This window comes from Sinocyclocheilus anshuiensis, unplaced genomic scaffold (assembly GCF_001515605.1).
Source record: "Sinocyclocheilus anshuiensis isolate Anshui unplaced genomic scaffold, SAMN03320099.WGS_v1.1 scaffold86, whole genome shotgun sequence".
Lineage (NCBI taxonomy): Eukaryota > Metazoa > Chordata > Actinopteri > Cypriniformes > Cyprinidae > Sinocyclocheilus > Sinocyclocheilus anshuiensis.
The window spans coordinates 828,987-842,440 of NW_015547662.1; the positions used below are offsets into that span (position 1 = coordinate 828,987).

General features: G+C 42.4%; 1 protein-coding gene across 3 annotated transcripts in view; it reads right to left on the minus strand.

The window, feature by feature from the left end:
* Window positions 1-13,454, minus strand: part of LOC107702327 (rho GTPase-activating protein 7-like) — a 101,853-nt gene that overhangs the window by 7,448 nt on the left and 80,951 nt on the right. For all 3 annotated transcript variants that reach the window (XM_016504605.1, XM_016504606.1, XM_016504607.1), the window contains 9 exons: window positions 11,676-11,747; window positions 10,358-10,439; window positions 9,452-9,515; window positions 5,857-7,436; window positions 5,097-5,276; window positions 4,063-4,222; window positions 3,013-3,220; window positions 1,404-1,617; window positions 948-1,062 (listed from right to left, as the gene is read on the minus strand). In XM_016504605.1, the coding sequence (XP_016360091.1) occupies window positions 948-1,062; window positions 1,404-1,617; window positions 3,013-3,220; window positions 4,063-4,222; window positions 5,097-5,276; window positions 5,857-7,436; window positions 9,452-9,515; window positions 10,358-10,439; window positions 11,676-11,747 (2,675 nt within the window). The remainder of the gene's footprint in view (window positions 1-947; window positions 1,063-1,403; window positions 1,618-3,012; window positions 3,221-4,062; window positions 4,223-5,096; window positions 5,277-5,856; window positions 7,437-9,451; window positions 9,516-10,357; window positions 10,440-11,675; window positions 11,748-13,454) is intronic.

Here is a 13,454-nt window from a genome sequence, read left to right on the forward strand (position 1 = left end):
AAGAAAAATGTTGGAGGATTTCGATATAAACCAAGAGGAGACTTTGCTTCCTTTGCTCCTATTAAGCAAACTCGCGAGACTAGCGTATCTCAGAGGCGCGCGCGCTACACATACATCATACGCCTTCCGCCGGAACGGATCCACGTATGTAAAAGTGTTTATTATGTTTGAAATATGGATATTTTTCTTACAGAAACTCATGGATTCACTACAGGGGGCCTTTATTCATCCCCCGGAGCCGTCTGCGGCACGTTTTATTATGAATGCGCGAGCTTTATTTGACGACTTGTGGACTGTTCAACTGCAACACCCGCTGAGTGCCATTAAACAGCTTGAAAGATCAAAGACGATTTTTAATATAACTCCGACTGGATTCGTCTGAAAGAAGAAAGTCATATACACCTAGGATGCTTCAAGGGTAAGTAAAACACAAGCTAATTTTCATTTTTGGGTGAACTAACCCTTTAAGATATCTGTTCTAAACATTATTGTTATATGAACTAGAAAAACAGAAAAACCTCACTGTATCCATATAAAATAACACTGCTATCTGTAACCATGGCTGCTAATTCTGATTCTGTATTTGTATGTTTATGCATGATTGTATGGGTAATTAGGAAGGATTGGTCATTGCGTAATGACTGCATTAATCTTAAAATAAATTCAACAGAGCTTTTTGGTAGCTGTTTTGGTAACAGATGTGCTGTAGCGTGAGTGTCTGCACATGTTAAATGAGCGTGCATTTGTCTTTGTACCTGAGCTGCATATGACACAGAGAAACATCTGGTGCAGAGTGATAAGACCACTATAGTTTGATACTGTTTCTGACACAGTTTTGATAACGCTGATGTGCGTGAGAGATTTTGTTTGCTTTTTTCTTAAAACAGAAGGGAACAGTGTGTGTTTAATGTTGGACAAAATGTACTCAAAGGTAAAGTCATGCTCACCAGGAAGAGTTTTCTGCACTCCTGTATCATATGCGCTAAGCCATGTGTGGCGGCCAGGTTCTCGTTCAAGTCCCTTTGGTCTGGTTTTCCCAGGGTGTTCTTTCTGTTCATGACCCTGTGATAAGGAAAACACATGAAAAGGGATAAACGGATAAAGTAAAAAATATGTTTGATGCAAGCACTAATCTAATCTCAAAATTATCAAACTCAGTTTAATGCTACATTTTGAAGTGCAGTGGGCATTCAAAGCCTTACAGAAGTCATCTCTCTCTTTTTTTTAGCCTATTCTTCCCTAGATTCCTATTTTTATGGGGTGGTTATTGAAGCGAGTATAATTACATGGTTTGAGGGTTTGAAGTAGCCGCATGCCAAATATGATGGCACCTCAAGCACTTTGCAATTAAAAAGATGAGTGGATCTAGGTGAAGTGTGTTAACAGATTGCACGCACACACACCTGGGTGAGGAGCTCTCTCTCCGCAGTGTGTTGAGGTGGAAGAGAGAGGGGGCCAAACACACGGCCAGGTTAGTGCAGGTCATCTGGTTCTCACCCACGCTGGCCGTTACATCACTCAGGAAGCACAGCAAAGTCTGCAGGGCTTCGCGGTTCTCGTCCGGTAACAGCAATACGGCGGCCCTCACAGCCTGCAGACGCTGCTCTTTGGGAACATCTGAAAGTGACAGAGGTGTTTCATTAGTTTACTCTTAACACACTGTATACATATGATTGTATGCACTGGTACAGATATATAGTGCAGTGGTGGTACAAACTCCATTTTTTATATTTTTAATATATTTTGTATTATATTTTAATCCAAAAATGTAAGCTAATACAATCAATACACCCACAACACTATCCTTTTTCATTATGTCATTCAGAGGAGGAAGGAAGGGAGTTAGTCCATGATCAGGAAAGGGTGTTTAAGCTTCAGAAACCAACAATATAAACCAAGTAGACTGACAGAAGAATCTAGTACACTGCACAATCTGTATTTTCAGCATATCTGCAACATGCTGTAATGTGACACTGAAGAAAAGCGGCTTTTAAATAGCAAAGGGTGGATTGATGTGAACTGAAATGTCATGTATGGAATTGTCTGTGAGAGTTCATCAGATGATTTCTGTTATTTTCGCCCTTGGGAATGAAAGACCCTGTGTGAGCACAAAACAGGCACACACAAACCCTTGCTTTTCTGTGTGGTATGCTGAGACCTCCCTTGTAGTTGGGGTCAGCTATAGACTATGAGAGAACATATTTGTGCTGGCTGTTTTCTCCGTAATTGTGGTTGTGGTAACAGACCACTTTAATCAAACTATTTTCCTGAAAGACTGGAGTTATTGTGAGTCTTAATGTGAGGTACAAGACATCTTGTCTCTAAAAATCTATTCTGGCCTGTTCAAGCAATAACAATGTACCATAATATTACAGTATCAATATAATATCATGTTCTGTTCACTATAAATGGAAGAATCACTGTAAATTTTCGACACATGGCCAACAGACCTCTATTAGAGACATCTATAAAATTCTATTATATTCTTGTTAAATTTTCTTTTAAACATTGCATGACTAAATGTAACTGATAATTTATAATAAAATAAATAAACAGACAAATGTTGCTTCAAACCAAACTAAATTTCGTAAGCATGCACCTTGGCATCATCTACACACTAATTTATGAATGTGTTTGCAGTTGTTCAAGATTCTGATATTTGAGGTGAGCACACACACACACACATACACACACACACACATTAGAGTGTGTGTGTGCTGTGAAATAGCTGTGGTAAGTAGTAAGAACACACTTGTGAGTTACTGATTTATAGGTGCCAAAACATAATTTGACAGCTATTTCCTGAACTTGTGTAGATCTCTAGAATCTAGAGTAAAGTAGTTGTAAGTTGCCCTCTGGATATGAAATGCCTTGCTCTTTTAATGTGATTGTTCTTGTTTCAAACGCTGAGAAATCATTGTTTGTGAGTACATTTTGTGCAGGCATATGTCAGTGCAAGTGTGTGGTCTTCTACCTGAACACCTGAAAGGTAAATTCTATTAATGTTCTTACACTGATATATCTGCAGAAAGGTATCAGACAATTTGCTGGTAAGCAGAGGCTCTGGAAGGTCTCGGAAATACTGCTTTAGCATGTCGGCCACGTCATAAGCTGATTGGCCCTCATAGTTGACTCCGTACCCACCAGCGCCACATGACTCGTTCATTTGGCGAAGGGCTTGGATACGTGACTTCACCCCTGATTTCCTAAACAGCCCCACCTGTATAGAAAAATAGTAAGACATTTAGTATAAATAGTAAAAGCACGTAATGCAATTATGCCTAAACAAGTTTTGAAGTCTTTAAATGCAGGCTTTTAAAATTATTTATCTAATTTTGACAATTCTTTCGTATTCTCTCTTTTTCTTTTTCAAGCTGACAGCTGAACAGAAGGATTACTGGGGTGACCATAAGTCGTCCAAACACAGGAAAGGCATCTCTAGGAAAACTCCCTACCGCTTCTTACATAACCCAGTTATGAAGCCTGGAAAAGTCTAAAATTGTAACTGTTATGTAAATTGTCAAGTAGTCTTCTCATCTGACATCTGAGAGAGAGATTTGTCTAAAGTCCATAGATCACTTGCTTTCTCTCAAACACCCTTGAAATGGAATGTCAACCATGTGGCTAACTTTGGTAATATGTAACTAGTAGATATATGGAACCAGGACATTCAGGCGTTTTGAGGTTATTGTGCTATGTGCAAACTTAGACTGAGAGTGTTGTACTTAAGTATGTGGTGATAAAACAACAGATGGCTTGTGCTTAAATCTGGCCGTGTTGCATGTAGCAACACAACAGGGACCATGCAACTAAACAGCTGTTCAAATAGGGATCATTTAACTAGGTTATGACCTTGACCAGACATTTTAATTTCTCCTTAAAAATTTCTTTTTTCTTTTACTAGCAAATAATCAGACTGTCGTTTTTCAATAGGGGATTGAATATACCACTGTACAAACCAAAGTTAGGTATGCTATGATGTGTTTGTGCAGTTTTCTGTAAGCTTCGAAGAACACGTTTGGACGTGCGTACTTGCATATGTGCACGTCTGTCATCTCTCACCTGGTCGAGGCATTGGCTCCGTAGGTAACGCATAGCTTGCTGAATACTCTGAGGCAGAGGTTGTCCGCTCCTTTGAACTATCACCTGCAGTGGAACTCCAAACACGCTCCTGTCCTTATAGTCTCGAACCTTGATCCGCTTCATAAACTTGGGAACAGCCCTGAAAAGCATACACAATGTATCAATAAATATAAAGTAACATTACAAACAGCAAAGGGTTAAACATTACCTCATCAAACATGGCGGCGCGTTCACACGCTGCAGCTTCTCTCTCTCCCGATAGAAAGGTGTTTTCGTGTTTTTTTGTCTTGTGAGTCGCACCTAACACTGCATATTACTAATTTAATGTTAAGTCATACAGAGCAAATAGTCCATACATAACTAGCAAAGACATTTCTGATATTTTTCAAGAACTTGGCTCGAAGTGTTCAGAGGGACACATGGCTACATATGAACAGCATGTGTCAACAGGAAGCTGGTTTGTAAGTGTATGAGTGTGTAGATAATTGTGTATTTAACGGGGAAACCTCTAGAAGCTGAGGGGCCACTAAAAGCTGTTTCCACCTTTACAGGCAAAAGGATAAACAATGAGACGGCAGACAATGGCTCTGAACAGGAGGAGTGAAATGGAATGAATGCACGTGTGGACATATGTGAGGTGGGGTGTTTGTCTTTCCGATCGGCAATGTGTGTGTCTGTGCATGTGTGGATGCCTCTGAGGCGCCAATTACCGGGCTTGTCACCATCATGATGTATGGAGGTTTCACATATTGAAATCTCTCATTTATATGTGCTGATGTGCAGGTGCGTGTAAGTGACCAGTAATAACAGGAACAGGGAATTTATCCGATTAAAAAGCCACAGCTCTGTAATGAGGGGGTCTGACATAACCAGCCCCCAATGGAGAGGACGGAAGACAAAAAGGGGAAAGAGAGAGAGAGAGAGATAGAGAGAGAGAGAGAGAGAGAGAGAGAGAGAGAGAGAGAGAAGGAAAACTTAATTTTGTGTGTTTTCGTGTTTGTCTGAGTCCTCACCAGCTGAAGCCATGCTTGTTGGTAGGTGTGTATCTCTCCAGTAGAGCAGTAAGTTTGAGCAGGCTGTATTTCTGAAGGAGGTTCATCTGCAAAACTGACTGACATCCAACTTGTAGCACTGTTGATGGCAGACTTGGCCTGTGGGAGCTCTGGAAACTTGGCCAGCGCAGTCTCTGAGGTCTGCAACATAAACATTCATACAAACGTTGTACCTAACCGAGCTCAATCAATCACGACATGTTCAAAACATAGACATTATAGACTAATATAAATTAGTGTTTATATAAACTGCAAGACATGAACCATACAGAATTTATTATGGTAACACTACACACAATTGTAAGTACACAGTACAAACTTGAAAGAATAAGTACCTTGAATTACACATATTGTGTATACACACATAAACACAAGCTAACGGATCAGCTGCAGATAACAGGGATTAATCATGGCCTCTATCACCAGGTGGGGGCCGTTAGAATTCCTGTGGTACATTCCACTGGGATTCCATCTACTTCAAGTATCCCTTGTTATGTAAGGAGAGCCGTTCTGACATGCTCTCTCACTCCCTCTCTTCCTCCCTGTTCCTTAATTCAGCGTGCTTTTTGGCATGATAGTTCTCCATTACATTTTGCCAGAACTCTAAATTACTATAGGAATGGTTTTGATAAAACTGCCAACACCCCCCCACCCCCTCCAAAAAAAGCTTAAGACATCTTTGTCTCAGACACTACTCAGTGTGTTTTTGTATGAGTTTCACCTGTTGGCTCGGGTAAGTGATGCTCCCACACCAGAGTCACATCTTTGACGTGAGTTGAGTGTCTCATCCCTTTCTGCTAGTGGGTTTCCAGTGCTGTCCTGGTCACTACCGTTCTCTGTCTCTTCTAAGCGGTTCTGCAGTGGGGATGATGGACAAGGAGATGCAGAATCAAGGGCTGAATCTGAATCCCCTTCCTCTTCCTCTTCATCCTCTTCTTCTTCCCCAGTTCCCGTTTCTGACCAGGCATTGACCAATTGCTGCAGGCCACTGACTCGCTCCAACACGTCTTCAAGTTTTGACTCCTCCTCTCCTTCTGCTTCGTCCTCATCATCTCCCACTTCTGAGAAAGGAACGTTATCATAGACACTCAATCGACTGTCTAGTGAGGCGGCCGAGCCACTCCGGGGTGGGCGTCGACTTATGTTGTCGCCACCACAATAGGATCCCCCATCCGCAAGTGCTTTAGGAAAAGTGCCAGGCTTGTGGCCTTCAGGCAAGTAGAAGAAGATCACACCTCCTTCCTCTTCTTGTCTCTCTTCTTCCTCCATTCGTCTGTTATCTGAACTCTGATGGTTGCGACGGTTGTTCTCTGCAGTTGAGCTGGGTTCCATCTTTTTACTTTGTTTCTGGTGATTCTGCTTCCCTTCTTGGTCTTCTGAAGGTTGCAGCACAACAAAATTAAATGGGTCAAAGCCTTCCAGGTACATCCCACCTCTCTTGGTGGACCCCGCTGCTGTGCTGTGACTTCGTGCTCTTGAGACTGGACTGGGAGTACTTACAGAACTTCCACTGCTGGCCTCTGATTGGCTACTCCCTGCACTCCCACTGCTTGTCTGCGTTGAATAGGTGATGCTTCGGTTTTGGTTTGCATTGCAATCCAGAGTTGCGATGTCCACACAGTTGAGGCGTCGTAGTTTGTCTTCGTCAAGACCCTCTTTCAGCACCGGCCCGCTGATCTCCAGCTTACCTTGACCAGCTACACCCTTCTTTTTGTGCTTGGAGGCAGCATTGCTGCTGGTGCGTAGCCGCAAGCTTTCCATGCGCTTCAAGAAACTCTTTGCTCTTGAACGTGTGCTTTTTTCAGCACCGCTGTTTATCAAGCTTGGTTTTACATCGAATGCAAAAGTGCCGCGTTCCAGCGGCGATGGAAGCCCATCAGACAGGGAGTCTTCATTGGCACCTGATGTTCCAGAGGAGTAAACACTAGCAACTGAGCTCGTCCTGGTTGTGGTGGCTGTGTAAGCATTGGAGATGGTTGTAGCAGGGCTGGATGGTACAGTGGTACTCAGGGATCCTCCTCGACCTCCACTACCAGCACTGTGCAGAGAGTCCACCTCTGGCTGCTCACTAAGATCTGTTAAGATGCTCTCTGCACTAGCATTAACTCCCTCCTTTAAAAGGGGTCCTCTGGCAAAACGATCATCTTGGGACAGGAAGGGCGTGAAGGAGCCAGTGTCTCCAGCTGGAGGGGAGAATACATCAAGGTCCAGCTGGTCCAGGCGAGACCAGCGCTTGCTGTCCCGCTGGAAAGTCCAACGGCCACTTATGGCACATGGCTCATCCTCATCAGAGTCCTCACTCTGAAATAATATGAAAGAGAGTTAAAGCAACACTTTAATATCAGTGCAGCCACATACACTAATGACTCGAATCTTACTGTTGCATTAAAAAAATAAAGTCAAGTAATGTGAACCTAAATCAGCAACAAAGCATCAAAGTGTTTTATTCCTACAGTTCATGAGTCTAGCATTGTTAGGAGAATTGGTTTGCTTACTCTTACAAGCCTCTTGGGCTTGATAAGGTGTAATATGCATTAAACCAGGGTCCACTAAAGGAAAAACTTTTACTCTGGTTGGCTTAGCCATGTCACAGCACAGTCACATGTTCACCATTCCCCCCTCTGCTTTACTCAGGTTAATCTATCTCCTCCCTGAGGGTGGTAGGGATGGAAGGAAGTGGGTGGTGGACACCAAATTCCAGGCCAGCTCTCAGGGTTCACATCCCAGCCTGAGAGGGCAGGTCTGGTCCCATCCCCCATCAATGCAATCACCTAAAGCAAGCCTGGAGAACCACGTCTCCTATGATGGGAGTCCAGGACAAAGGGGTTGGATGGGAGGTGAAAATATTTGAGAGCTACATGATTGTGCTGCAATGCCAGATCTCTATCAACAATTATAGCTGTAGAGTTCACAGCCTGTTAAAATAGTTTTAAATAATTATGTAATTTCCTAAAGCGATTAGGGAGTTAATTTAATAATTCTAGAATATAGAACTGGTTGACAATTTTCTACCACTAACTGAGTTAGTTGATATCAGTTTAGCTGTAGAACAGACTTTTGGTCCTGGGGCCCTCACAAATCAGTAAAAGCAAAAGTAGTCTGCTGGCAGGGGGTCACGGGATCCAGAGGTGTCTCCTTCACGGTGTATAATAATGGAGGCGACGAAAGTCCGTAAAACTTGGGTTGTTATTTTATAGCCCCTGAGGGCAAGCCTTTGATCAAAAAGAACGAAGACCTGGTGTGCAATGTTTCTTCACTGCCCACCAGAAAATCCAGTATTAATTCAAAAAGACTGTTTTCACATTAAAATAAGCTTTATGGACAAGATGACAAGGAACAGAGGAAGACTAGTCTGCTGGTTAACAGGGGGTCACGGGATCCAGAGGTGTCTCCTTCACGGTGTATAATAATGGAGGCGACGAAAGTCCGTAAAACTTGGGTTGTTATTTTATAGCCCCTGAGGGCAAGCCTTTGATCAAAAAGAACGAAGACCTGGTGTGCAATGTTTCTTCACTGCCCACCAGAAAATCCAGTATTAATTCAAAAAGACTGTTTTCACATTAAAATAAGCTTTATGGACAAGATGACAAGGAACAGAGGAAGACTCTACAGAGGCCACCTGAACAGATCAATGCATTCCAGGGATGGTTTCTGCTTGTATGTTTGAAAAGGGCTGATCACTTCCTCAAGTCATCCCCTGACCTCTACCTTTGACTCCATCAACACAAGATGACACTAAAGGGTCATCAGCTTTCTTAACAGGACGCACACTTGACAAGGCTGCCATTGTTCAGACTTACCAGTTTTAAGAGCAGAAAAAGAAGCTGCAGTCAGACATGACGGCTATATTCCTAAGCTCCCTGTTGTGATTACATAGCTGGATTGTTTGTTGTTGCATTCTCTACCTGCATGTAGTTTGAGTCATGGCTTTGGGACAGTCTTAGACTATACACGCTCACTCTTAAACCGCACTCAGTGACCAACAACCGACCAGCAGAGTGTGCATTCTCTTCCTTTTATGGTATGGAGGGGGGTTTTAAGATGTGTAAGGTGAGAAAAACATGAAAAACAGGAGTAAAGAAAATCAGAAGAAGGATGGGAGTTAACAAAGCCCTTTATTTGGACATAAAGGCCATTCTGCACTGCCCTTGGGGCCTTGAAAATGATAAGAAAACAAGAACGTCTTTCTAATTAACTGATACAGAAAGCAAACATAAGTTACACACACTTAGGATCTTTTGACTGGACAAAAGAACGCAAGAGGGTAGCAAGTGAAATGATTCAGCAAAATAACGTGAAAGGGACAAGACACTTACTCTTTTTCTTTGAGGGGTGATCTCTAATCTCATAAGAGCACACTTGTTTAGGGTGTTCAGTCTCCTGCAATACACACACATACAGATAAATGAGTGAAACAGTGACAGACGTTTTTCAAACAGATACTTTGAAAAGAACCATGGGGTCGCAAACAAAGGCTAAATCCAGTCATTAGCCAAGTCAAAACCCTGGACAGAGACAGAAATAAAGGAGGGGGCAGAGAGATAGAGATACAGACTGAGATAGATGGAGACAGAAAAAGATGAGAAGAGGATGAGGGAGGTGGGAGCCAAGCTGGATAATGAGCTGCTGAGGGATAAACTTCAGGTTAAGGAGGAAGACAGATGGACAGAGAATAAAAAAGGAAGAAAATAAAAAAAGGAGGTAGAAATCTGGAGTGGCGACAACAATACAACAAAAGAGACGGAAAGCTTATCCCAGAAGCCACCTGGTTGGTGTCATGTGACCCTGAGTTTGGGGGAAATGTGTGTTTGTCTGCATCAGGGGGGCTGGCACCAGAAAATGGCCTCCAGATGTCTGTGAGCTCCAGCTGGTCTCTGATGGACTCTTCTCTGAGTGAAGATACTTCACTTTCTCTTTCTTTCTTTCTTTCTTTTTATTATTGTAAGATAATTAGTCAGTTTAGTCAGAGTCAACTGAACTCTGAACATTATCAAAATCAGCTCATTATAAGCCTGACAATGCAAGAAAACCATGTTTAAGTGTGATTTTTGTCTTGAAATTGACAGTATTTTCTTTGGTGTCAACATCAGATCAAAAACAGACATACACATAATGGTAATCAGGTTTTAGGAGTTTTGGAGCCATACACAATACGTAAATGTCTCTGTAAATTATCTAAATGTGACAAAATCTTCCTTTGGGTAAATGTGCGTGTGTCTCACCTGCACAAGGCTTCTATGGCATCTTGATCCAAGAAGTCATGATCTCTGGTAACAGAGGAAATCTCAATCGGGAACTGACCGTCTGAGAAAAAGAGAGGAGATAACTGAATTGAAAAGAAATTTAATATAAATGGAGAGCCAATAAACAGGTATAAATGTATTTATGTATGGAAGGGGGACTGTTGGCAGCAATGGGGAAGTCGTGGCCTAATGGTTAGAGAGTCGGACTCATAACCCAAAGGTTGTGGGTTCGAGTCTCGTACCGGCAGGGATTGTAGGTGGGGGGAGTGAATGTACAGCGCTCTCTCCCACCTTCGATACCACGACTGAGGTGCCCTTGAGCAAGGCACCGAACCCCCAACTGCTCACTCACTCACGCACACACACACACACACACACACACACACAAACCTCCCCTCCTCGGGTGTTGAAAAGGTAGAGGAAGTACGTCTTAGCCAGCCAAACAAACACAGCTGCAATGCTGCAGCGCTCAACAGTGGGAGGTGTGTGTGTGGGAAGGAGGTGCTGGAATCACAATAGGCGCTAAGCAACCCTCAGAGCTTTATTAACTCAAATGCTCATTCATTTTTTGGGGGGAAACTCACAACTCTATTAACTTTTCAAGGCCAAACTGCTTTCCAATTTGTGTGTACGTGAGTCTGTACCAGTGAGCAAGGGATAGCATGACAATTGTATTGTCTTCCTGAAGACCTTTACCTTACTGTACTGGCTCTCTCTTATCTATAGTGGGGCAATCATGACAGCCTAGTCACACAATTCAGATTTCTGAAACTGTTAACAGACCTCTCATATGACACAATGGCAGAAGTCAGTACGTCAAAAGTGTGTGATTTTGGACACCTGAGGTGTCGTGTTATCTGATATGTGATTCTGTGTGAGATGTTTATAACAGTTATTTTTCTTATATAAAAAAATAATGCCACCTCTGCCTAATCATCAACCTTAGGTACTGCTTAATAATATGACTGATGGTGTATAGCTTTAAATTATGAAATACAAAAACTATTTTCAGTCCTGAAAGTCTCCATTAAAAAAAATCTCACTAGAAGAAGGATATTATAATCATTATCATCATTAGTGTATTTAAACTTCACTGGACCTGTTTAACATTTTGCCACAGAGTGAGGACAGGAAATGATAGGGAGAACTTAAGCCACGTCTCTAACCAGAACAACAGTGTTAATTAATTTGATGAATAAACACATGCTAACAGTGCATTTGGTAATGCATAATTGGCCACTGTAACTCAATGCATTTTGGTCATGAAATGGTGATGTTAGGAAGACAGGGGTCCTACCTTCATAAAGCTGAGCATACTGTGGAAAACCTGCAGCCCTCAGCCATGTACACGCCTCCTTCGCCTCAATTTCTGTAAGGACAGTGAGAGATTGACATTTAAAATTTATGACAAAATTAAACAGAAAAAAAAAAACCTTATGTGAAGCATTCATAACCAAATCTTTGAGTGGAAATACTCATCAGCCTTCTTATATACTTCCCTTCTGAGTGCTAGTTATCTTGACTTTTATATATGTTGACTTTTCAACATGGCGCTATAGTGTAATGTTTGAGACAGCAGTGCTAAGTGGCCATCCAAAGTGGTCAGAACTGTTGTTGGGGAGGTGGAGAGGTGCCACATCCCTGTTCATTAACTTTGAACGGCCCTTTAGACTCCACATGCCAAATGACAAACACCATTGAAGGCATCTTGACTCCTTCTAGAGGCCCACGTGTTGTTTCACACAACAAGGTGTCAGAATTAGGACTTTTATTAGCAATTCTGTCACTAAAGATGATTCTCTGACTAGCAACACTCACTCTACTAACACTAAATACTTGCTTGAAATGCTTATACGAAACCAAGGTGAGGTATAAAATTGCAAAACCAGTCCAAGTAAGTTAAAATGGCAAGTTTTTGTTTATTGTACTATGTGATGGTGAATGGGTAGATAAGGATCTCAAAGATTGCTGAACTGAAATCAAGCAGGCATGACGCAGGAACCGGCGAGTTACTGAGATCGCAATCATTCCTGATATCCATTGTGCCCTTGAGCGAGGGACTTAACCTCAGGTTGCTCCAGGGGGACTATCCCGTTGGTTAATGCACTTTTGGATAAATGCATCTAAAGTCTTTTGAATTTGTTCAAGTGCTACAGAGACCCTATTAGCGCCCTCTAAAGGTGTAACACAGTTGATGCAGCTCTCCATTGGCACTCCTATGGTCTATCACAAGCAGAATCTAAACAATTACAGCTCACAATAGGTCGTAATCAGCAGAGAGGGACCTCTCGCTTTTCTCAACGGCTAATTGTGCACATTCCCGACTCCTAAAGTTCCAATTATTGTAATTGCAATGATTGCGATGATGTCTTGCATAACTGAAAGACCACCTGATATACTTTCCCCATCATTTCAACCGAAAGAAAAGGAGGCCGGGGATTAGGAGGGTCCGATTGAAAGAGATGTGAGAGAAAGACGTGCATAAAAAGACACTGACAACTTTGCCCAGAGGAAAGGACGCAGACTCTGTCTCTACTACCGGAGATACGTGACTCCCAACTCGAACGAGCGTGAGAGTGACGGCACACATGACAACAACAAAGGCACGCGATAAGGGAGGTCCTCTGCCGGTGGAGAGGGAAGAAGAAAGCAGGAGAGGTTCGTGCTTTGACAGCAAGAACGGCAATGCAAAAATAACAGAAGCAATCTGACTCAACTGCACACATGCAATTGTATCTCGAATCCATCTCAAGAATCCGCATGCACATGATGGGATTCCTTTCAAGCGACTGACAGAATTTTGCCCGAAAGCACTTTTTAGAAGTTTGTGAACTTTGAAGAATGTCCTACACTTAAAATAATGACACACTTTTCTGGAATGGTCTGTAATGAGCGCTGTGGCTTCCTGTGTGTAAAGATTGTATGTGTGTGTTTGCACTGGCTAGGCACCATTGAAGACTATCCAGCTGCAAGAATCTTAGAGGACTGTATGTATTTAAATGTAAATGATGGACAGACACACAAACACACACAGGCTCCACGGCACTGTCTCACCAACTGGCTTTCCCTTTCAATG